This window comes from Malus sylvestris, chromosome 9 (assembly GCF_916048215.2).
Source record: "Malus sylvestris chromosome 9, drMalSylv7.2, whole genome shotgun sequence".
NCBI classification, from domain to species: Eukaryota; Viridiplantae; Streptophyta; class Magnoliopsida; order Rosales; family Rosaceae; genus Malus; species Malus sylvestris.
The window spans coordinates 9,894,215-9,920,088 of record NC_062268.1 but is presented as its reverse complement, the minus strand read 5'-3'; the positions used below and the strand labels follow the sequence as shown (position 1 = coordinate 9,920,088).

Below are 25,874 nucleotides of genomic sequence, written 5' to 3'. Positions count from 1 at the left end.
TGATATTGTTTTGTCGTGCTCTATCCAATCCATAGATGCAATAAAAGTTAACGCGAGTCTCCAAAATCACCCGTGTTTTTGAAATATATTTTAGGTGAACTGTTAATTTAGTCTTTTAATTATCACATCAGTAAAAATTAAGTTCCTAGACTATTTTTTCAAAAAAATTAGTCATTGAATTATAAAAATCTGTCAATTACATCCCTAATATTATAGTCAAAGCTACTATATTCAATTTTCCGTCAATTTAAGTCACGGTACTTGCATGTAATATACATTGAAGGGTAGATTGATAGTTTTTCATAAAGAAATAGTGTCTTTGGAGGTAAATTAGTAGTTTTTCATAAGAAATAGTGTAAGTTAACTTTAGAGATTAAATTAGACGTTAGATTCACAACCTATATGAAATGTTAAGGGTTTCTAGGCAATAAAATAACGGTATTACACTCTAAAGTGTGTCAAGTGATTTAAGTTGACGAAAATTTGGATACACCAAAGGAACTCTAGATGTTTAAGATGCTATTGATGTAACCCTTGTGTTGGTCTTTTGTATTACTGAATTATAAATGCAATTTCTATTTTTTCTTAATGTCACTTTTAGTATTTATCATGACAAGAACATGAGTGGTAATTACTAATTAGCGATACCTTATCACGTGGGACAAGGCAAATTTATCCTTAATAGCTTGACTTCAACTGAGACAATTGCATGATACCCAATGCCAATAAGTAACAATAACATTAATGGTAGACTTGTAGGTTAGCTAGAGATGTTTACTTGCAAACGACTCATATGACTTCCAAGTCTTCGAGTGATCGAGATCGGCATTTTATTGACTTCATTGTCTCCTTGTTTGGTTTTCTCTTTCATTTCTTTTTTGTCACCACTCAATGACTCATCACTCATCCCCATATTTTGTTTGCGTATGTTTTGTGAAGAATAATACTTGTGTTCACTTTTTGGAATGAGCTTATTTCTCCATTTACAAATAGTGAATCTTTATAGCATAAATTTTATAAAGGAAGTTTTAACGAAAAGTCTGCGGTACTATTCATTTTAATGAAAAACCACATTTTTACACTAAAAAATCAAACATGGTACTATTCACTTTACCCTTTATTTTGTTTTTATCGTTAAGTTTTCAAACTCTTTTTATTAGTTTTTCTTTTTATAAATGGAACATTTCAATTTTGTAAGATTTATTTGAAAATCATCTCCACAAGAAAATCATTTGAATCAGAGGTCATTTAGATCCAAATGTATCAAACAAATTAACGGTGTAAGTACCAACTAACATATTTATGACAAACTGTTGATTCATTTGTTACATTTAGATGATTAAACAATATCTAATTCGAATGATATTTATAGGGATGATTTTTAAATGAAGATTAAGAAATTGAACGATTTTGATTATGAAATTTCTACGGTTAAGATACTTTATTTGTAAGTGGGAGAATGAGCTCATCTCCCAAGGAGTACAAGTATTATCATACACTTTTTTGGATAATGTTTGTCCCCTCACTTACGATTAACGTATTTTCACTGTACGAACATCATATCAAAACTGTTTATTCTCTTTATCATAATCGTATATGCAAAAATCCTTCAATTCAGAGACCTTTTAGTCATTCATTCATTCATTCATGTCAAGCCAATCAACATTTTTAGTAACAAGTAGCATATTCATAATGAACTGTTTATTTGTTTTATGTATATGAATGGTTAAAAGATTTTCAAATTGAATAACTTTTAGCCTTTAGGTTTGCGAACGTCTTCCATTGTTCTCTTTGATCCCAAAACCGTAATTAGGATTTAGTTATGCAAGTTATTTTAGGGGTGCATGATTTATTTATTAGTTCATATTGTGAGAACTTGTTACTCAAGTGATCAACACAGTGTTTATCAATGTATTAATGACAAGAGTCTTGATAGTCTCACATTAACTACATGAGTTATATATTATGTAGTTGTACTTATTTTTATTTTAGTAGACGGATAAATGGTATTGATTTTGTCATTTATTTTTTTAATGTTATTTTGGTCTTTCTTTTTTGGAGCTTTAAAATTGGGACCACCTGACACTAAAATCATGGATCCACCACTGATAGAGGTTACACCCTTCTATAAATAATGTGTCATTCCATGAATGAATATGATCATTCAGAGAAGTCTCACAACTCTCGCGAAAAGGTAGATGAAGTCTATGAAAGGATGATTCATTACTTCAGACAAAATTGGTACTACCACATAGTAATCAATAATCTTACGACATTAAAATTAAGGGGTTTTTGAACTTTAATCCTTGAAGAAGAAGATTAAAATTCAATAAAAACCTGGTGTTAGATTGGATATTGATTTTAGTCCTCTAATGTGTACTTAATTCAAATTCATATTACATTTTTTTTAATATTTAATAGATATCTTATTTAATGTCATTACATTACATTAAAATTGAAATTTATTATTATACATATTTTAATTCATTAATTTTATTTTACTTCATCTAATTAGTGTACCTAAACGTTCGTATCATAATATATTTTACAAAATTAGTGTACCGAAATGTCCGTACATAAATATATTGTAGTGAATTAGTGACACATAAGAAAATATGCAAAAACATAAGTGTACCAAAAAAATTTCATACCTAAATATATGATGCTAAACTAGTGTACCGAAATGTTGGTACCTAAATGTATTATACTAAACTAGTGTACCGAAATGTCCGTACCTAAATATATTATACTAACCTAGTGTACCGAAATGTTCATACCTAAATATATTGTAATGAATTAGTGGTACATAAGAAAATATGGAAAAATATAAGTGTACCGAAATGTTCATATCTAAATACATTGTAATGAATTAGTGGCACATAAGAAAATATGGAAAAACATAAGTGTACCAAAAAATCTCTACAAAAATATTTTCTTATATAATATACTTACCATAATGAGAATTATAAATTATAAATAAAACGGAGAGACATTGAATATTACATATGCTAACATTAAATAGAGTCTAGAAACTAAAATCAAATTTTAATCTTGTATAAGACATTTTTCTCAGTTTTATCTTATTTAAGGATTAAAATCTAGTTTTCTATAAAATGAATCATGTTACATCCTGCAATATATAATTAATATTGTGCGCATCCAAAAATATGTGTAAGTGCTGGATAGGATAGTAGCTAGCTTCGAAAGACTTCCATTGATTCGTCGGCCTGTCACTTTGAATGCATGGTTAGCTTTACAAGAACATTTATGTTGATGATCAGTGGCTTATAATCTGGTTCACGAGACCTCATGCCTATGATTAGTGGAACAAAAGCTACTCTGTTTGTGAAAGAGATAGTAGCCTCGGTGACATTTTTATTAGTAGGAGTGACAACTAATTGTTTGTTATGTGTGCAAAGCACGAGAAAATAAAACACTAACCTTAAATTAAAAACTGAATTAATTAATATTCACGTACTATGAATAAATTGTGTGTATACATAGTAAATCCTACTACATGGACGAACTTCAACTCAAGTAATTAACATGAGATAAATAAGTGTAACGATAAATAAATTGAGTTAAGGAGTATATATACACATAATTAGAACCTGTATTAAAAAGATAAATAAGTGTTGCTATGAGTCACATATGCAAACGACGACTTGACTTCAAGTCTTCAAGTGATAGCGATCACCTGATTTTATCTGCTCAAAGTATTACGTTCACATTTTTTAAGATCAAATGAGCGTATAGATAAAACTAAACAATCAAGTTTGCAATTATTACATGCAAACGATGAATGACTTCAAGTCTTCAATTGATCGAGACATCAATTCACCACCCACTCATCGATCGACTCATACTTTTTTATTTATTTATGCTTTGCATGAGTTGTGTCTATAAAAGGAGTTAACTTCCCCACTCTTAATTATCCGAGAGCCATAAAACAATATTTCCTATAACCAGAAAAACACACTGCCATGAAAATGGATTCTTTGTTGTCCAAGTTTACCTGTTTGCATTGTCTTCTTGTGCTATTACTCAATGCTACTCACTGTTTTTCATTTGTGCAGACTCAGACACGGACACTTTGCCACGCTGACGAGCTTTCCCTCTTGTTACAATTCAAGGAAAGCTTTACGATAGACAAGTCAGCTTCTGGATCTCCTTTTGCTTATCCAAAGGTTACATCTTGGGCTCGAGAAGGAGATCAAAATCAGAGTAACTGTTGTTCGTGGGATGGTGTTGAGTGCCATGCGGAGTCTGGCCGTGTCATTGGCCTTGACCTCAAGAGCAGCTGTCTCTATGGTTCTATCAATTCCAACAGCACCCTCTTCCGACTTGTTCACTTGCAGAAGCTTGACCTCTCAGATAACAACTTCAATTCCTCTAAAATACCATCGAGATTGGGCCATGACCTTTCGAGTCTATCCTATCTCAACCTTTCAAGGTCTACATTTTCTGGCCAAATTCCATCTGAAATTTCAAAGCTATCCAAACTTTCTACCCTTGTTCTGTCTTACAATAATGGTTTGGAGCTTAGGAAGTCCATCATGAGAATCCTAGTCCAAAACTTGACCAGCATAAAACAACTTCATCTTAGTGATGTAGGCATATACTCCACTGTGCCTGATATCTTGGTCAACTCATCTTCTCTCACATCTCTCAATCTAAGCTCTTGTGGGTTGTATGGGGAATTCCCAGTAGGCATTTTCCACCTACCAAACCTAGAGGAGCTTAGATTGTACTCGAATACAGACCTAAATGGTTATTTTCCTACTTTTAACAGGACCAATTCCTTCAAAACATTAGATGTTTCGGAGACAAATTTCTCTGGTGAACTTCCTAGTTCCATCGGAAACCTTCATTCCTTAAATTACTTTGATATCTCACACTGTGGTTTTGATTCCCATGTTCCATCTTCATTTGGAAACCTTACCCAGCTCAGTTTCCTTGCGATGGCTTCATTTCATGACGTTTCCGCAGGCCAATTCTTAGTTCATGATTCCTTGTCTTGTTTTGGAAAATTAACCAAGCTCAACTACTTGGATCTTTCGGATATTAACTTACAGGGGAATTTCCCACGTTTTGTGGCTAACCTGACCCAACTTGCGTCTCTAGACTTGCTTGACAATTCAATAACTGGTGAAATCCCATCTTGGCTCGCATTAGAGTCGACCCAATTAACTTTTATGCGGCTCACTCGCAACGATTTGCAAGGAGCAATTCCTAAGTCGCTTTTCCACCTCAGAAATCTTGAACGTCTTGGCCTTTCCCATAATAATTTGAGTGGATTAGTTGAGTTTGATGAGTTTTCCAACCTCAAAAAGTTGAAGGTACTTGGTTTAGGATACAACAAGTTATCCGTGCATGTCAAATCTGGTTCGAGTGCTACTCTTCCAAAGTTCAAATTTCTAGAGTTGGCTGAATGCAACTTGACAGATTTTCCAGAATTTTTGAAAAATCAATACGAATTGGGATTCCTAGGCCTTTCTGGTAACAACATTCATGGCCAAATACCAAAATGGCTCTGGAATGCAACTAGAGAAACTCTGGTCTATCTCGACCTCTTTTCGAACTTCTTAACAGGCTTTGAGGAAAATCCAGTCACTCTTCCATGGAAAAATCTGCAGCTTTTTAGTCTTGGGAATAATCGGTTACAAGGGTCATTGCCAATTCCACCACAATCTATCACGTTCTACATTGTCAGCAACAATAATTATAGTGGAGAAGTTTCACCATTATTCTGCAACTTGAATTATCTTCAAGTTCTTAATTTGGGTAACAACAGCCTGAGTGGCATGCTTCCACGGTGTTTGGGGAAGTCCGGTAGCTTGGAAATGCTGGCCTTGAGTTATAATTCTTTCCATGGCGATATTCCGCCATTTTGTGCTAACAAAAATAGTTTGAAATTGGTTGGGTTGGGTTACAATCGGTTACAGGGGAAGCTACCGAGATCAATGGCCGATTGCACTCGGCTAGAGTTTCTTAACATTGGCAACAATCAGATGAGTGACATCTTCCCTTCTTGGTTAGGGGTACTTCCAGTATTGAGGGGTCTCATTTTGGGGTCGAATGCATTTCATGGGATAATTGGGAAGCCTCCAACTAATCATGAGTTCCCAAACTTGTGCATCATTGATTTATCCAACAATCTGTTTTCAGGTATGTTGCCTTCTAAGTACATGGAGAACTGGAATTTCATTAAATATGTTGTTGCAAACGAGGGAAGCCAGTACTTTTTAGTCTCATCGAACAGCAGCAGAAATGTATATGGAAATTACTTTCAATTTTCATACAGTATCATAATTCCAGTAAAAGGTGTTAAGTTGACATATGATCATACCCCTTATGATCTGAGACTTATAGATTTCTCAAGTAATAGATTTGAAGGAGAGATTCCAGCAAGTATCATTGGGAGTCTAAGAGAACTTCAGCTGCTAAACCTCTCCAACAACGCTCTCTCTGGTCACATCCCTTCATCTCTAGGGAACTTGACTGCTCTTGAATCGTTGGATCTCTCTCAAAACAAGCTCTCAGGAAGGATCCCCAGTAGCTTGGCACAACTCACTTTCCTTGAGTATTTCAATGTGTCGCATAACCACCTTTGGGGGCAAATACCACTTGGCCAACAATTTGGTACATTCCTAGAAGATTCATACCAAGGAAACTCAGGTCTGTGTGGAAAGCCTTTGTCCAAGAAATGCGAGGGTTCTGAAAGCTCGAGGCTGCCGCCACTATCAAGCTTTGAAGAAGATGAAGAGGCTGGATTTACATTTGAGTTTGACTGGTACGTAGTTTTGCTGGGAGTTGTTAGCGGACTAGTAGTGGGAGTGGTTGCTGGAAACACGTTGGCAGACAAGAAGCATGAATGGTTTGTGGACACATTCAGGAGAATGAGGAAGTCAACAACTGCACGGGCGACGAGGGGACGCCGAACTTAGCTTGATGTGTCTACCGGCTAGAGAAATGTTTGGGCCTTCAAGGCCAACGTCATGTTTTTTATGATTTCTGGTGCTTCAGCATTTGTTATGTTGTATTACAATAATGGGGCTCTATAAGTTTGCTTTGTATAACATTTCTACTTGATCAAATTCAGTGTTATCAACTAAGTAGTTGGAATTACATTTCCCATTTCCATTTGCTTCTAGGTCAAAACTAGCAAAAGTGCCGCGCTCCGCTGCGGGTTTTAAATTCATAGTTTATAGCAAATATGAGTCATTTCCCAAAAAAAAAAGAGAAAGTTTGAAAAACAGTACAAAATATTCGATTGATGCTCAAAAGCTACCAACAGCTTAACTGCATTCGCAAACACATATATTTATCACTATACACATAATAAATACTTCTGGAAATTCCATAAAATCACAAACCAACCCATTCATTTCTAAATATTTCAAAAATTAACAAAACAGCTAAAACAACATGGTAAAATCAATCTTTAAGTTACATTACATTTTATTTACTTTACATCAAGAGCATATGTGCAATCAAAATGGGAGATTTCTAAGTTACAGTTATATACATTTTCCCACATTGATTAGTCGTTCATTCTGCACCTGCATTTTACTAATTCTACGTTAAGAGTTCTATGTACAACTCAAACAAACAAATTTTAACAACTAAAAGGACGGACAGTAACACCGCATGACGGTGCTGTGATAAAAAATGATAAACAACATACTAAACGGAAGTGATGTTTTAAATCTGGAATGAATGCATACCTGAAGAGTTGAAATCAAATTGGAGATCCCCTTCCCATCCTGGTAACATTTATCAATTGGAATCAATAAAATTTTCTTGATGAGGGTAAAGCTAGGAGTCTCAATTTCAAAATCCAAATCAGAAAATAAAACAAAATTGAATGAACTATGAAGAAAATTTATTCTCCAACAGAAAACTCAGCGTTAAACAAAATCATTGAATTGGAATGAAACTAATGAGATTAAATTGAACAAAACCTAACTCAATTGAAGCTATTCTCTGAAAATCTTCCGAAGGCAAACCGCTTAGAAACATATATCATAATCTTCGGTTGAGAAAGTCAGTTTGTTTTATGGGGTTTTCACTATTTTCAAAATCAATATCTAATTGTGTAAGGAAGAGAAAAGAATTTACCTTTGGGAAAGTCTGAACGGTTGCAGCGGTTGGTAGAATCGAAGAGAATTTAGCAGATGAGGCGATGAGGAAGACGGGGAGAGTAGAGGCAAGCAGCACGGTGAGAAAAACGATGTGGGAACTGGGAAGTATCTAGAGAAATGGTGGGTCGACAAATTGAAGGGGCAGGGCCATTTTGGCCATTTCACTATGCAGCAAAAAAATAACACTAAAAAATAATAGTGAAACAGGGGCTTTTCTGTCCTTTCACTGTACTTAAGAACAGTGTTTTTCTTATTGAGCTTTAGTATACATAACTAGCAATGGTGCCCGCGCGATGCTGCGAGTTTAAAACTGTATAAAATATGTAGAAAGTTATAAATAGACACGATATGCAATACTATTTACATATATGTGGAAGTCTATTTACAACTATATGGATTGGCGGTTCTATCACCATTGTTAATATTCATATCTTTTACAAATTGATGTCTTAACTGTCTTTAACTAAAAGAAAAGATAAAAGTTTATTTCTTACTGAAATCTACCAATTTGAATCAAATCTACCAAAGAAGCATAGATTGTAGCATGCCTTGTCGTTCCTGCAAACTGGACACTTGTAATAGCAATAGTGATATAATTTCTTCCAAGCCATCGGAAAAGCTAAATTTTGAACAGAACTTGCTCCCCCCTCCTCTGACCAAATAAAAAAAGTCATGTTTGTCTTTTAGAATCTCTAATCACATGACACTCCAATCACAAGACATAAAACCATATAGAACAGAAAATAGAAAAAATGAAACTGAACACATTAACTCTTGACAAAAACTTATTACCCATTCTTAAAATCACTGAAAATACGAATCACCAATGACGAAATGAGGAAGCAAATCAGTAACCTAACTTATATAGCATTAGGATGAACCATGTGTAAGTACCACTTTATGTCTCCATGATGGCAAAAAGTTACACTTTCTTTGTGTGCTAATCTATTGTTGGTGGCCATCTGGTAGGAATTGGAGGATAATCTTGTTGAAAGAGATGTGAGACAGGTGAACAAGTTTTTTCAGAGCCACTAAAACATGACTATTTCCCTTAGATTCATATATTTAATGTGGATTCTTCTGGATGCTATTTTTGTAAGTGTTGAAAACTGTTAAGAAGGATGTGTTAAATGGGTGTAAAATTGTTTTCAGCCACGAATTTCCTTCAAAGGTCGAGGCTGAGAATCAACCTCTCTGGAAGATGGCAGAGCAGTTGAGAGCCTCTTGTTGGACACAAGTGGACCCATCGGTGACACATGTGGTTTCAGGAGATGCTGGCACAGAGAAGTCTAAATGGGCGGTCAAACAAAAGAAGTTTTTAGTTAATAAACAGTGGATTGAAGCTCAAACTCTATGTGGCAAAAGCAAGTTGAAGGGAAGTTCCCAGTCAAGCAAATGAAAACCACATGATCTGTTCTTGCAGGAGCACTAACTTCATCATTTTTGTGCATAGTTTGAGATACTAATCACTCCTCTCGTTTTGTTCATTGTTGTCCTTACACCACTGGTCTCGTTTTTGAGGTGGAACTTAATTTTGAATCGTTCATTACTTTTAAACAAAAGACGATTGCTGACTAGGTGAAGGAAAATTTGATAGCGGATTGAATTTTTGATGTTTGTCTCGAAAGTAGGATACCGAACTTGTATGTAGGATATGGTTGCAGATTTATGACAAAGGAGAAGATGTTCTGGATGCATCAAGTGTCAAATTTGCTTAATGATTGCAGCTCTTTTAATTGCTTTATTTGTTTCTCTCTTCGCGGAATTATGTTTTGACAACCAACTCAGCGGGCTTCTGAATTGATATATGATATTTTTTATGTTACATGATATGATTTTCTTTGTGTTCAAAATGTATGGATATAATTATGAAACCAAAGTTAAAAAGACTTACTTCCACAGGCTGATATAACTTGCAGAAGAACTTCAAATGCACGCGTTTAACTTTGGAGTACTTTTGCATGCTGATATAGTTTGCAGAACTTCAAATGCACAAGTACGCGTTTAACTTTGGAGTACTTCCGCATATTGATATAATTTGCAGAACTTCAAATGCATGTGTTTAACTTTGGGTACTTTTGTAGGCTGATATAGTTTGCAAAAGAACTTCAAATGCATGCGTTTTAAACTTTGGAGTACTTCCGCAGGCTGATATAGTTTGTAGAAGAACTTCAAATGCATGCATGCTACAGTAGCAGTGTACTCGTGTTATACAATTTCTTAATTTGAAGGGCCCATTTGATGCTCCCCTCAAAATTACGTCTTCTCTTTATCAATAGAAGTGCTTTTGTTAAAATCCAAATGCTTGTTTTGAGAAGCACTCAATGTGTGCTTCTTTAATGAAGCACTGAATATCCGCTACTTTCGAGAAAAAAATTAATATTCCTACTATGCAAACACTTAATATTTCTTTCGCTAAATATTGTAAGAAGCACTTTTAATTTTTTGAAGTGCTTTTAACTATTCGGAAAGCACTTGAGCAGAATATTATTGAGACGGACCAAAAAAAAAAACACCTCCCAAAAAGTTTTTAGTTCGTAAATGCCCAAATGCTCGACCCAAAATGGGCCCGAACCAGTTTACACAAAACAGAAACCCTACTGAGCATTGACAGTGTCAGTGTCAATATACGTTGACTGGCGTTGACTAAAACACAGAGACTACCGTCGTCAGAGCCAAGCGGAAAGGACGAAGGGAAGAGGTTGATGAGTGCTCGGAAACGAAGGATTCCTAGTCGCTCGTGTCGCAGAGACGCATTTGAGTGGGTCCTCCTGGTCTTCGACGCCGTCGATGCTATCGGAAAATCAAGGTAATAGTTTCAGTGATCATCGTTCCAATTTGTTTTGCTCAAGATTAAAGGAAAGTAGAGATGGAGGAAGAGGAAGAGAACAAGTAAATAGCTGATGAGTCATTGCCCTTCAAGCTGCATTCGGGCAAGATTACTGCTACAGGAGGCCAAGCCAAAGTGTCTATAAAAGAAGAAAGAGAAATCAGAGATAAAGACACTCAATCAAACAAACAAATACAAGCACAAACTCTGCTCAAAGCCAGATTTGCGTTCAACGAAACTGTAGTCAGCCCAAGCCTTCATCCCTTTCGGGATCAACCCTCACCCAAACCCTTTGTAATAGCTCTGCTACCTTGTCTAAAACTTGCTGTAGTACCGATTTCCTTTTGTAAACTTATCTCCCTATCTCTCTTTCTAAGCTCTCAAACCGCTTGATAAACCACAAAGATAGGAAGTTGCAAGACAATCAGCCTTGCCCGATAAGGTGAAACCTTGCCCGACCCTCTTTGTTTTTATCTTTTCATTCATTAGTCTAGCAATATGTTGTATACTTCCAGTTGTATCCAAGTTATTTCTAGCAAGTTAATGATTAAAAGACTCATCTGTTCTTAAATCCGATTGGAATGTGTCTTCACAGTTTAAATCAGATATAAGTTCTAAGCTCTCGGGCATGTAAGATTGATCATTCAAAATTACTTGGTCTCAAGGCATAAAAAAGAACCTTATGTGGACTTAACCCATCCACGACAGTCTTTGATAACAAGAAGTCCGAAGTTACTTGGGGCGCAAGTAATCGACCTATTTCCTAGTTTTATGTCTGTTATATTATGATTATCATAGAACGTTTGAGTATAGAAGTAATTCTGATGGGAAGCCTCAAGGCCTATATCTAAGGCCCTACAAAGGCACCTATTTGGATTATTTCTGCTCTTCGGGCTCGGGTAATCAGAAGTATAATAGTCATAATACTTCTGCAATCAATGAAACAAACATTATATATTCGAGTACTGGGTTAGTTCTTGATTGGAAGCCTCAAGGCCTACATCTAAGGCCCCACAAAGGCACATTTCATAACTAAAACAGCCTCTCGGATATATAAATAACCAAAACTCAACATCCGTTTTACATCTGCCATGCTAAAGATGGCAGTGGCACGCCTGAGCACTTAAAAGTTAATCTTGATTGTGAGTCTCAAGGCTTATACCTAAGGCCCCACAAAGGCACCTTTCAAAGTTAACTCTGTCCTTCTCTTTCAGCCTTGCCCGACAAGCCCGCCAGTGAAGCAGAAGCATGACAGAAAGCATCGACCAGCACCAACCTCTCGGGGAGCTGCGTGCTCATCGGCTAGGAAACATCCCCAACGGAAATTCTAGCCACGACCATAGCCACCTCTCAAATTCGAATAATTTAAGTTCCTCCACCCGCATTGCCGTCAGGCATATTGTTGGTGGCGAGGAGGATGATAAGGAGGACGTTTTGGGTGTCATTTCTTAAGTGATAGAGTACACTTTCCTGTTGTTTCATTTAATTCATGATCACAACCCAAATTTAGAGCGAGCGAGCGAGGGTTTCTTGTTCATTCAAGGGGGAAGAGGTAGATGAAGAGTTAGACCAATGGGCAGAGGAAATGGGAGAGTTGCAGGCAAAGGTGATGAAACTCAATTTGCATCCTCTTCTCGAGCAGTAACTGAGAAAATCGTACATGCTTAATTTACTTTGTTAACTTAAGGCTTAGTTTGATATTGTTGTTAGGGTTTAGGTGTGGTGAGGAAGAGGAAGAGGTAGTCAGGCCATGCCATGATCAAGGCGAATGGAGTTCACTCAGTGATCTGCTGCATTGCCATCGTCTTCTCAAACTGTGACAAGAGGAAGAGGTCAAGGCAGGGCCAGTGGAGCAATGGCAACTTCACAAGACTTGCCCTTCCGACCATCCACTTTGGTCATTGCCAAGCCCAGGGGAAGATCCAAACACTAAGCCATGAAGTATATCATCTGCTGTCGGAGTTGTGCAACCGAAAGCAACCTGAAGAAAAAGTTCCTTGTAAGCACTAACCATATCCTTGTTGTGCATAGTTTGAATAGTTTACTCTTCTTGTCTAGTTTAGACCCGTTCCTCTTGAGCTTACTTAATCAGCAATCCTCGAGAGTAAACTGAGCCGCCCTTTAGGGCATCATTGTCTCATAAATAAAAGTATTGAATGTTGTCTTCGATGCGAACTAACTTTTGAATTTTTCATTAGGCTAAATTTGATAGGTGATCATATGAATTTTTTATGTCGTCCCAAAATTAGGATGCCGAAGAGTGACTACTTTGAGCTTGTATATAGAATATGGTGTCAAATTTGCTCAACAACGCAAACTCTTGATCTCTTTCCATTACAGATTGCAGCTTCTGAATGAATAGAGAGCTGCACCAATTATAAAGTTAAGAGCCCCAACTCCAATCACTATCATGCCTTAGACTGATTATGTAATTTTAATGAATTATGTTTTGAAACCTCACTCAGTGGGGTTTTGAATGGTAAGTTTATTGCTTAATTATTGGTAAGAAATAAATAAATGCATTAGACTGATTGTGTTTTGTCTTTTACACATGTGGCACAATTTAGAGGGGCGCAAGCTAAGGGTTAGGGGGTGAGTAAAATAACTCTTAACTGACTGGCTTAAATCGTGTAAACTAGGACATTTATGGTCCGTTTGAAAATTAAAATACGGAAATGTATGATGAATGTACCTATAACGGTGTTTAATTGTTAAAAAAAAAAAAAAGTTATGATAATTTATTTTTAATTTTCAAGTTGTTAAAAAACACGTAGACGGGTGAAAAAGGGGTAATGGTAAAAAAAAAAGGATAAACGGGGTTAAAATGGGTAAATGGGTAAACGGGTATTAAACGGTTATGGTTAAATGGGTATGTGGTTATGAGTATGGTTAACAGTTTATAAACGGTTATATGTATGGGTCTAACCTTTTAGGCAATTACCCAACGGGTAAACAGTTATGCGGGTCTGAGTTATGGGTAAATAACAACGGTTACCCGTCCGGGATAACCGTTGCCCATCCCTAATTGACACTAACCTGGATCTTCACTTGAGTTCAGTTTCTCTATACATTTAAGAAAAGTAATTCGCCGATTCCCACCCTTAACCTGTACCCCATTGCCGATATTACCCATAAAGTTTTGGTTTGGCCAATTTTTTCCCCAAAATACTATGAACAGATAATTTCTCCCTAGCTTCAAATTTACCCAAATTCGATCCAAAAAGTCACATGTTGGTCGTTGAATCTCCTTTTGTGTTTGTTATATTTCATTTCTTAACTTATTATTGTCTTCTTTTTTTTTAAAAAAAATTTTGAAATGTGACATTTTCAATAGAAAGTTAGATGAAGTATGGGAAAACATGGCCGTATGCGGAAATTGGCCCTTTATGTTAATTTAGTGGGAAATCATCAAAACACTCTTGATTTAGGGAAATAATTGAAGTCATTGAACATAAATAAATTAGAAAGTAAAAATAATTCTATTCTGATATTTCCTAGTTTGAGCTTCGTGCTCTTGCAAACAAACGATTCGTATCCTAATTTTTACAACTGAGAGACTTTTTAAGACATAGCCAATTCCGGAAAGGAATATGGTGAAGATGGTTGTTTCTTTTTTAGATGGTGATGTGCATGAGCGTTTATGGGGGATCAAATGCAAGAGTCTATATGTCACCCTCTGATCCCGAGCTACGTCCAGGATCGACACGCGACGTCACCACGTACTTGATCATCGAACATCTATGTTAGATTGCCTATATACCTTACAACGGGATCAAACCATTCGTAATTCACCATTCTTTTAAGCTCTAAAATTCTCAAGGCATTAACTGGCAAGAACATAGAGTTCCAAAATCACACAAGGGAACCAATAATTGAGTATGCCTTGCTAGATTTTTGTCCACATAATGAAATCATATGTGAACAAGATTGTCATTCACCTATATCACAATATTTTCCAACACAATCCACAATCACAACAATCAGGCGATCTAACAAATCAAAGATGCACAATATTAACATTTAACTACGTTAATCAATAAAAAAAAATCACATATCATTTCACCAATTTAATAAAGGAACTCACCATAATTCCCTACCTGGATTCCAAGCAATAACATGATAACTCTAATTTACAAACATAATATCTGTGGAGCAAAAAATAATCATAAGGCGACACGTGGATTTTTAGGTGAAGATGACAAATTTACCCTCGGTGCATACCGGGTCTCCTACACGTGAGCAGTAGAGAATCATCCATCAACCAAATCAGGAGTACCCAAAATAGGTAACAAGTTCAAATTTGTCTCATCCATCCTCATTCCATAACCTTCAAAATCTCCCAAAACATTTGTTTTATTATGATAATTAGCCAATTAATATATTTATACCTAATTAATATATTAATTGCTAATTGAATCACCAAATAACACCCCAAAACACACTTAAAGGCCGGCCACACTCCATTCCCTATATATATGATAACTCTAATTTACAACCATAATAACTGTGGAGCCAAAAATAATCATAAGGCGACACGTGGATTTTTGGGTGAAGATGACAAATTTACCCTCGGTGCATACCGGGGCTCCTACACGTGAGCAGTGGAGAATCATCCATCAACCAAATCAGGAGTACCCAAAATAGATAACAAGTTCAAATTTGTCTCATCCATCCTCACTCCATAACCTTCAAAATCTCCCAAAACATTTGTTTTATTATGATAATTAGCCAATTAATATATTTATACCTAATTAATATATTAATTGCTAATTGAATCACCAAATAACACCCCAAAACACACTTAAAGGCCGACCACACCCCATTCCCTATATATATGACCCTATTTCTTCTAAAAAGCTAAGTTTCATACTCTTGCAAAACTCCTAAAAACTCTCCAAATACTTTTCTCTCTAAATTCTAACTTTGGCATCAGAGGTTCTTTGGCCAAAGCCCCCCCCAATTCATCGTGGGCGCGTGAGGCTCTTGGCCTTGACCTAAGGTGTTAATTGTTTTGTAGGTGCAATTTTGTCCAAGAAGAAGAAGACGGAAATTTGGATCCACAATATCCACTGTGAGCAATTCTTATGCACTCAAATCTAGGTTTCAGACTAACTTAATGGAAATAAACAAGAACTGGGATTCCAGATCACTCAACGGAATCTAACTAAAATATGGTCGTCTATCGAAATTAAGCAAGTACAACTAATCCTCACAACCCTAGGTAGGCAGTGATCACCCATCGCAATTACACTAAGCATGATCACCCCCATCATATGTACGGTCCTCAATCGTAGATATAACAAGCAAAACCGAATTCTAACTCTAGGTAGTAATCACCCATCGCGGATATACCAAACATGGTCACTCCTAGAATGCGTATGGTCACCCATTGCGGATATACCAAGCAAAACCATAGGCATAGTCTAATAATGCAGGCAATGATCACCCATCCCAGATATACCAAGTATGATCACCCCTATTATATGTACGGTCCCCCATTGCGGATATACCTAACAGAACCGTATCCTAACTCTAGGTAGTAATCACCCATCGTGGATATACTAGCATGATCACTCCTAGAATGCGTATGATCCTTTATTGCGGATACACCAAGCAGAACCATATGCATAGTCTAATTGTGCAGGCAGCGATCACCCATCACGGAGATACCAAGCATGATCACTATCATATGTACGGCCCCTTCACGAATATACCAAGCAGAATCGTATCCTAACTTTAGGTAGTGATCACCCATTGCAGATATACCAACACATGATCACTCCTAGAATGCGTATGTGGTTCCCCATTGTAGATATACCAAGCAAAACCATATTTGTAGTCTAATCGTGCAACAGTGATCACCCATGTCGGATGTACTAATCATGATCCCCCTTGAAAACGTATGATCCCCTATCGTAGATATACCAACCAGGATCATCTTTGTACCATTGAGTGCAACCGATCACCACACATCTTATTGTCTACATCAGCACATATGATTTACAATGTGAGCGCACACACTATCAATTTCACATGACAACTAAATATATTGACATACAAACATACAAGTTCTATAGAATACTTCTAATAAGGTTCGAGGCTCATATTTTTCATACTAGTAATCATATATATCATTCGTATCAACTAGAAGCTCAATAAACATGTATATCATAGTAAGGTGCCATTGTGATTCCAACTAAATACCAAGAATAATGGGTTCCTCTAATTGAAGAAATTATTGACTCATCAAGATTCATATCAACCCTAGTTGTTTTCAAGATGAAGGGTGAGATTTTTCTAGTGGAGGAGACTGATGTAGGACCAAATATGGGTCAATTTCAACTATAAAAAATAAAGAAAATAAAATGTTTCAAATCTTGAAAAAAAGAAAAATTGAAGTTTCAAATTGGTAAGAAAAAAAGTTGTCACTTTTCATCACACTAGCAATTTTTTATTTTATTTCTGTAGGTGGAGTCGTGTTTCACTTGCCGTGGTGGTGAATGAAACGCCAAAGATCCCCTTCTATTTAGTATAGAACTGAGGGGGTGGATTGAGATGGTTATTTCCTTTCCTTTATTCTCAGTGAATTTTAATGAATCATGCATTGTATTAGAAGAAAAATGTTTATCTATATTGATACTATAAAAATTCTTTTTTGTCAACTAAAGAGTGAAAAACAAATACTAAAGAGGGTATTATTACCACCATAAGACTTGGGATTTACTATCTGCACTTGCATGTGCTCAAATATCCTATTGGATATGGTATTTGATCTCTACCCATGCATTATGAGTTTAAAATTCTTAATATTAATTTTTTTTACTATTTGCACTTAATTAATTATCTGTTATTACTTTAGCAAAATTCAAAGTTTTCATTTTACCCTTTTAAAGAATAAAGTTGTAAAACTCTTAATTTCCAAATTATTGAAGTAGTTCCAAACCCTCCTCTTCTTAAAACTAATTTTTTTTACTATTTGCACTTAATTAATTAATTATCTGTTATTACTTAAAACCCTCCTCTACTCATGCATTCTGAGTTTAAAACTCTCAATTTCCAAATTATTGAAATAGTTCCAAACCCTCCTCTTCTTAATATTAATTTTTTTTTACTATTTGCACTTCATTAATTATCTGTTATTACTTAGCAAAATTCAAAGTTTTCATTTTACCCTTTTAAAAAATAAAGTTGCAAAAAAAATCAAAAATAAAAAATAAAACAGTAGTCTGAGGTCTAACCGGAGTCGGCGGCTCCCGATTACCTCTTTTCCCTACCTCTTCCATCTCCCTTCTAGTCGTATGCATGGATCCACTTCTAAGGCTTGAAGTCTTGAACCAAATTACACTCCTTTCACTATCACCGTAAATATTCTCGTCATGGGATTAGTGTGAAACCATATTTTTGCTACTAATTGATTAAGGCTTATAGTCTTTAACCAAATTATACGCCTTTGACTATTACCACAAAGTGTTGGAGGTGTTTGTTATAGTTTCATTCCTGAACAATCGAGACGCAAGTTGGAGGAAGCTTCAACCAAAGGTATTTTTGTTGTATCTGTTAAAACCAATGCTTACAATATCAGTAACCGTTAAAATATCAATAAGTAAATTTGTGAAAATATCGACGGATATATTGAATATCGGTTGCTTTCTATGGAAATAATGAAAATTTAAAATGAAACATTTGGACTTCTTAGGAAAAAATATGAGATTGTTTTTTCGATATTTAACAGGTGTATACAAAATATCGACGATATATGTCGATTTTATCCTAAACTTAAGAGTTTCTCCGATATAAAGTGAAGTTTAGACTTCACCCCCCCCCCCAATCTCCATAATTTTATTTGATTTTTTGGATATTTTCATGAAAATATCGAATGTATCAAAGAAATCAAGTTAAACCACGATGATCCAATGACCTTTTTTTTCTTGATGATTAAAGAAAAAAAAAATATTAAACCCTAGCCTATAAAAACATGTACTTTTCCATCTCTATCTCTCATATCATGATCAAATCCTTCCCCTTTGGAGACAACTTTGCTAGGGGATGACTAGTAATGGTGGAAAGAAAATGAACAGATTGGTGAGAACAAAAAGTCACTTTGCATGATGGGCAACTATTTCCTGTGGTTCGGAGAGGACTCAGCTTGACATAATACATCTTCGTAATGAAAATTGAGTGGAAACATGAAAGAGCCTATTGGAGAACAGTAACAAGAGTAATTAATGACTGATTCACTCTCAAAGACAATGATATATAGAATGTTTCACTTGCCATAAAGACTATCTCCACAGCCGCCTTCTTTTGCTTCTTCCTTTACTTATTTCTGCTGAAAATTAGCTCTCCTCATCATATTTGCATTTCCTTTTGTTTCTGTAGGTTACGTGCCTTGGTGATCGAAACACCCATAAGCCCCTTCTGATTAGTATATAATTAAGGGGGTCGGATGAATAATGGTATGGTATTTGTAACTAGCTTAGAAAACCGGTAAAATTTTTACTTGTATATGTTAAGATTTTGACTTTAGATATGAGTACAGAAATTTTCAATCTTACAGTGAGATGGGTTTTTTTTTCTTTTGTTCAAAGGTGAACATAATAATTATTACATGCAGACGGTGAATTGACTCCAAGTCTTCAAGTTTTCTTTTTTTTCTTTTTTTGTCGAACAAGTCTTCATGTCTTCAAGTGATGGCGATGGGCTGATCTTATCAAACGATGACTTGACTTCAAGTCTTCAAGTGACGGTCTGAGCAAATTATTATGTTCCCCTTATCAGCGCCCATTTCTCCACCTTCTTGACTTGTATGTTTAGAATTATGATCACTATTTTTTGTAGTCCATAGCTCCCCAAGCTCATTGAAAGAAACAACTTTGTATATACTGTCTACAAAAAAGGGACGTCGATTTCTCCACCCTTAATTATGTGAAATCCTAAGCATATTTAATTCGGACATTAAAAAAAAATAAAAACAAAAACATACATCATAATTTGAAAAAATAAGAGTTCGTTTGATAACCTAAATTTTTAGTTTTTAATTTTGAGAAATGAAGTCATTTATTATTTCAGTTTAGTGATATTACTTTTTGACTGTAAATAAGAGATTTTAGGCTCGAATTTCGTGAATAATGAATTCATACCAATTTATTCCCCAACCCTTTTGGGAAATAATGACCACACATTTATCTCTCCTACTACACACATGTCATTATATCTAATCAATTAGTTTTATCATAAGGAAAACTAATGAAAAGGGCTTGAAAACTTTGAGTTTTAACGATAAGGACAAAATAAAAGGTAAAGTGAATAGTATCATAATTGACTTTTTAATGTAAAAATATGGTTTTTCGTTAAAGTGAATAATACTGGGAGTTTTCGTTAAAGTTCTTATCATCATATGGTGGAACATTAACTTTCTTCAATCCAAAAGTTACATCATGGACGCAAGAAGAAGATGGGATGAGTAGTTGTTGTTCATCAAAGAAGTACGTAATTTCGGGTTTGAATGCTATTGATGCAACCCTTGGACAAGGATTGTTTGCCCTCCTTGTTCCCGTGCCCTCCTGTTTTGTGTGGTCACGCTTAAGTCACGTCAACATTTTATATTGTTTTTTTATATAGATAATAAGACAAAAATAAATAGTAATATAAAATGTTGGCGTAGCTTAACCGTGACTACACAAACAAGAGGGCATGAGAGGACACGGGAACAAGGAGGGCAGACAATCCTTGTCCGCAACGCTTTTGCTACTGTAGCCGGAGGAACTCTAGATGTTTAAGATGTTACTGATGTTCCTTGCGTAGGTCTTTTGTATTACTGAATTATAAATGCAATTTCTATTTTTTTTTCTTAATGTCACTTTTAGTATTTATCACGAGAAGAACATAAGTGGTAATTACTAATTAGCGATGCCTTATCATGTGGGACAAGGCAAATTTGGCCTTAATAGTTTGACTTCAACTGAGACAATTGCCTGATACCCAATGCCAATAAGTAGCAACAACATTAATGGTAGACTTGTAGGTTAGCTAGAGATGTTTACCTGCAAACGACTCATATGACTTCCAAGTCTTCGAGTGATCGAGATCGGCATTTTATTAACTTCATCGTCTCCTTGTTTGGTTTTCTGTGAATAAGAGGTCGTTTAGATCCAAATGTATCAAACAAATTAACAGTGTAAGTACCACCTTACATATTTATGATAAACTGTTGATTTATTTGTTACATTTAGATGATTAAACAATATAAACTGTTGATTTATTTGTTACCTTTAGATGATTAAACAATATCTAATTCGACTGATATTTATAGCGATGATTTTCAAATGAAGATTAAGAAATTGAACGGTTTTGATTATGAAATTTCTACTGTCAAGATACTTTATTTGTAAGTGGAAGAATGAACTCATCTCTCAAGGAGTACAAGTATTATCACACTTTTTTGGACAATGCTTGTCCCCTCACTTACGATTAATGTATCTTCACTGTACAAATATCATATTGAAACTGTTTATTCTCTTTATCATAATCGTATATGCAAAAATCCTTCAATTCAGAGACCTTTTAGTCATTCATTCATTCATGTCAAGCCAATCAACATTTTTAGTAACAAATAGCATATTCATAATGAACTGTTTATTTGTTTTATGTATATGAATGGTTAAAAGATCTCCAAATTTAATAACTTTTAACCTTTAGGTTTGCGAACGTCTTCCATTGTTCTCTTTGATCCCAAAACCTAATTAGGATTTAGTTATGCAAGTTATTTTTTGGAGTGCATGATTTATTTATTAGTTCATGTTGTGAGAACTTGTTACTCAGGTGCTCAACACAGTGTTTATCTATGTATTAATGACAAGAGTCTTGATAGTCTCACATTAACTACATGAGTTATATATTATGTAGTTGTACTTAATTTTATTTTAGTAGACAGATAAACGGTATTGATTTTGTCATTTATTTTTTCAATGTTATTTTGGTCTTTCTTTTTTGGAGCTTTAAAATTGGGACCATCAGACACTAAAATCATGGATCCACCACTGATAGAGGTTATACCCTTCTATAAATGATGTGTCATTCCATGAATAAATATGATCATTCAGAGAAGTCTCACAACTCTCCCGAAAAGGTAGATGAAGTCTATAAGGGGATGATTCAATACTTCAGACAAAATTGGTACTACCGCATAGTAATCAATAATCTTACGACATTAAAATTAAGGGGTTTTTGAACTTTAATCCTTGAAGAAGATTAAAATTCAATAAAAACCTGGTGTTAGATTGGATATTGATTTTAGTCCTCTAATGTGTTCTTAATTCAAATTCATATTACATTTTTTTAATATTTAATAGATATCTTATTTAATGTCATTACATTACATTAAAATTGAAATTTATTATTATACATATTTTAATTCATTAATTTTATTTTAATTCATCTAATTAGTGTACCTAAACGTTCGTATCATAATATATTTTACAAAATTAGTGTACCGAAATGTCCGTACATAAATATATTGTAGTGAATTACTGGCACATAAGAAAATATGCAAAAACATAAGTGTACCAAAAAAAATTTCATACCTAAATATATGATGCTAAACTAGTGTACCGAAATGTTGGTACCTAAATATATTATACTAAACTAGTGTACCGAAATGTCCGTACCTAAATATATTATACTAACCTCGTGTACCGAAATGTTCATAGCTAAATATATTGTAATGAATTAGTGGCACATAAGAAAATATGGAAAAATATAAGTGTTCCGAAATGTTCATATCTAAATACATTGTAATGAATTAGTGGCACATAAGAAAATATGGAAAAACTTAAGTGTACCGAAAAATCTCTACGAAAATATTTTCTTATATAATATACTTACCATAATGAGAATTATAAATTATAAATAAAACGGAGAGACATTGAATATTACATATGCTAACATTAAATAGAGTCTAGAAACTAAAATTAAATTTTAATCTTGTATAAAATATTTTTCTAAATTTTATCTTATTTAAGGATTAAAATCTAGTTTTCTATAAAATGAATCATGTTACATCCTGCAATATATAATTAATATTGTGCGCATCCAAAAATATGTGTAAGTGCTGAATAGGATAGTAGCTAGCTTCGAAAGACTTCCATCGATTCGTCGGCCTGTCACTTTGAATGTATGGTTAGCTTTACAAGAACGTTTATGTTGATGATCAGTGGCTTATAATCTGGTTCACGAGACCTCATGCCCTTGATTAGTGGAACAAAAGCTGCTCTGTTTGTGACAGAGAAAGTAGCCTCGGTGACATTTTTATTAGTAGGAGTGGCAACTAATTGTTTGTTATGTGTGCAAAGCACGAGAAAATAAAACACTAACCTTAAATTAAAAACTAAATTAATTAATATTCACGTACTATGAATAAATTGTGTGTATACATAGTAAATCCAACTACATGGACGAACTTCAACTCAAGTAATTAACATGAGATAAATAAGTGTAACGATAAATAAATTGAGTTAAGGAGTATATATACACATAATTAGAACCTGTATTAAAAAGATAAATAAGCGTTGCGATGAGTCACATATGCAAACGACGACTTGACTTCAAGTCTTCAAGTGATAGCGATCACCTTATTTTATCTGCTCAAAGTACTACGTTCACATTCTTTAAGATCAAACGAGCGTACAGATAAAACTAAACGATCGAGTTTGCAATTATTACATGCAAACGATGACTGACTTCCAAGTCTTCAATTGATCGAGACATCAATTCACCACCCACTCATCGATTGACTCATACTTTATTTATTTATTTATGCTTTGCATGAGTTGTGTCTATAAAAGGAGTTAACTTCCCCACTCTTAATTATCCGAGAGCCATAAAACAATATTTCCTATAACCAGAAAAACATACTGCCATGAAAATGGAATCTTGGTTGTCCAAGTTTACCTGTTTGCATTGTCTTCTTTTGCTATTACTCAATGCTACTCACTGTTTTTCATTTGTGCAGACTCAGACACGGACACTTTGCCACTCTGACGAGCAATCGTTCTTGTTACAATTCAAGGAAAGCTTTACGATAAACAAGTTAGCTTCTTCATCTCCTTTTGCTTATCCGAAGGTTGCATCTTGGGCTCGAGAAGGAGATCATAATCAGAGTAACTGTTGTTCGTGGGATGGTGTTGAGTGCCATGCGGAGTCTGGCCGTGTCATTGGCCTTGACCTCAAGAGCAGCTGTCTCTATGGTTCTATCAATTCCAACAACACTTTTTTCCAACTTGTTCACTTACAGATGCTTGACCTATCAGATAACAACTTCAATTCCTCTGAAATACCATCGAGATTGGGCCATGCCCTTTCGAGTCTATCATATCTCAACCTTTCAATGTCTGTATTTTCTGGCCAAATTCCATCTGAAATTTCGAAGCTATCCAAACTGTCTACCCTTGATCTGTCTCACAATAATGGTTTGGAGATTAGGAAGTCCAACATGAGAATCCTAGTCCAAAACTTGACCAACATAAAACAACTTCATCTTAGTGATGTAGGCATATACTCCATTGTGCCTGATATCTTGGTCAATGCATCTTCTCTTACATCTCTCAAACTAAGCTACTGTGGGTTGTATGGGGAATTCCCAGTAGGCATTTTCCACCTACCAAACCTAGAGGAGCTTAGATTGTACTTGAACACATACCTAAATGGTTATTTTCCTACTTTTAACATGACCAATTCCTTCAAAACATTGGATGTTTCACAGACAAATTTCTCTGGTGAACTTCCTAGTTCTATCGGAAACCTTCATTCCTTAAATTACTTTGATATCTCATACTGTGGTTTTGATTCCCATGTTCCATCTTCATTTGGAAACCTTACCCAGCTCAGTTTCCTTGAGATGGCTTCATTTCATGACTTTTCCGCAGGCCAATTCTTAGTTCCTGATTCCTTGTCTTGTTTTGGAAAATTAACTAAACTCAACTACTTGGGTCTTTCGAATATTAACTTACAGGGGAATTTCCCACGTTTTGTGGCTAACCTGACCAAACTTGCGTCGCTAGACTTGCTTAACAATTCAATAACTGGTGAAATCCCATCTTGGCTCACATTAGAGTCGACCCAATTAACTTTTCTGCGGCTCACCTACAACGATTTGGAAGGAGCAATTCCTAAGTCGCTTTTCCACCTCAGAAATCTTGAATGTCTTGGCCTTTCCAATAATAATTTGAGTGGATTAGTTGAGTTTGATGAGTTTTCCAACCTCAAAAAGTTGAAGGTACTTGGTTTAGGGTACAACAAGTTATCCGTGCATGTCAAATCTGGTTCGAGTGCTACTCTTCCAAAGTTCGAAGTTCTAAAGTTGGCTGAATGCAACTTTACAGAGTTTCCAGAATTTTTGAAAAATCAATACGAATTAAGATCCTTAGGCCTTTCTGGTAACAACATTCATGGCCAAATACCAAAATGGCTCTGGAATGCAACTAGAGAAACTCTGGTCAATCTCGACCTCTCTTCGAACTTCTTAATAGGCTTTGAGGAAAATCCAGTCACTCTTCCATGGAAAAATCTGCAGGTTTTTGGTCTTGAGGCTAATCGGTTACGAGGGTCATTGCCAATTCCACCACAATCTATCACGTCCTACGTTGTCGGCAACAATAATTATAGTGGAGAAGTTTCACCATTGTTCTGCAACTTGAATTATCTTCAAGTTCTTGATTTGGCCAACAACAGCCTGAGTGGTATGCTTCCATGGTGTTTGGGGAAGTCCAATAGCTTGGAAATGTTGATCTTGACTTATAATTCTTTCCATGGTGATATTCCCCCATTTTGTGCTATCAAAAATAGTTTGAAATTGGTTTCGTTGGGTTACAATCGGTTACAGGGGAAGCTACCGAGATCAATGG

General features: G+C 35.2%; 3 protein-coding genes across 37 annotated transcripts in view; all 3 read left to right on the top strand.

Moving 5' to 3' along the window:
* LOC126634329 (F-box/kelch-repeat protein At3g06240-like) overlaps window positions 1-25,874 on the top strand; it is a 56,496-nt gene that overhangs the window by 11,237 nt on the left and 19,385 nt on the right. For 4 of the 27 annotated variants that reach the window (XM_050304838.1, XM_050304836.1, XM_050304834.1 and 1 more), the window contains one exon: window positions 12,807-12,973. The exons of 14 other annotated variants lie outside the window; for them this stretch is intronic. The gene's annotated coding sequence lies outside the window, so the exon portion shown is untranslated. Of the gene's footprint in view, window positions 1-10,724; window positions 10,846-12,322; window positions 12,581-12,684; window positions 12,974-13,314; window positions 13,454-25,874 lie in introns of those variants that run through there. 9 more of the 27 variants (XM_050304844.1, XM_050304832.1, XM_050304845.1 and 6 more) reach the window with 7 other exon arrangements.
* LOC126634328 (RNA polymerase II C-terminal domain phosphatase-like 4) overlaps window positions 1-25,874 on the top strand; it is a 56,069-nt gene that overhangs the window by 16,381 nt on the left and 13,814 nt on the right. The window contains exon 11 of one of the 8 annotated variants that reach the window (XR_007627297.1): window positions 9,666-9,839. The exons of 6 other annotated variants lie outside the window; for them this stretch is intronic. Coding sequence is in view for 1 of the 2 variants with exons in the window: in XM_050304822.1 (XP_050160779.1) it covers window positions 9,114-9,152 (39 nt within the window). In the remaining variant the exon portion in view is untranslated. Of the gene's footprint in view, window positions 1-9,113; window positions 9,153-9,665; window positions 9,840-25,874 lie in introns of those variants that run through there. One more of the 8 variants, XM_050304822.1, reaches the window with a different exon arrangement.
* LOC126634321 (receptor-like protein 7) overlaps window positions 3,875-25,874 on the top strand; it is a 33,163-nt gene continuing 11,163 nt past the window's right edge. Inside the window, exon 1 of one of the 2 annotated variants that reach the window (XM_050304811.1) lies at window positions 3,875-6,168. In XM_050304811.1, coding sequence (XP_050160768.1) covers window positions 3,984-6,168 — 2,185 coding nt within the window. In that variant the 5' untranslated portion in view covers window positions 3,875-3,983. Of the gene's footprint in view, window positions 7,247-25,874 lie in introns of both variants that reach the window. The other variant, XR_007627292.1, reaches the window with a different exon arrangement.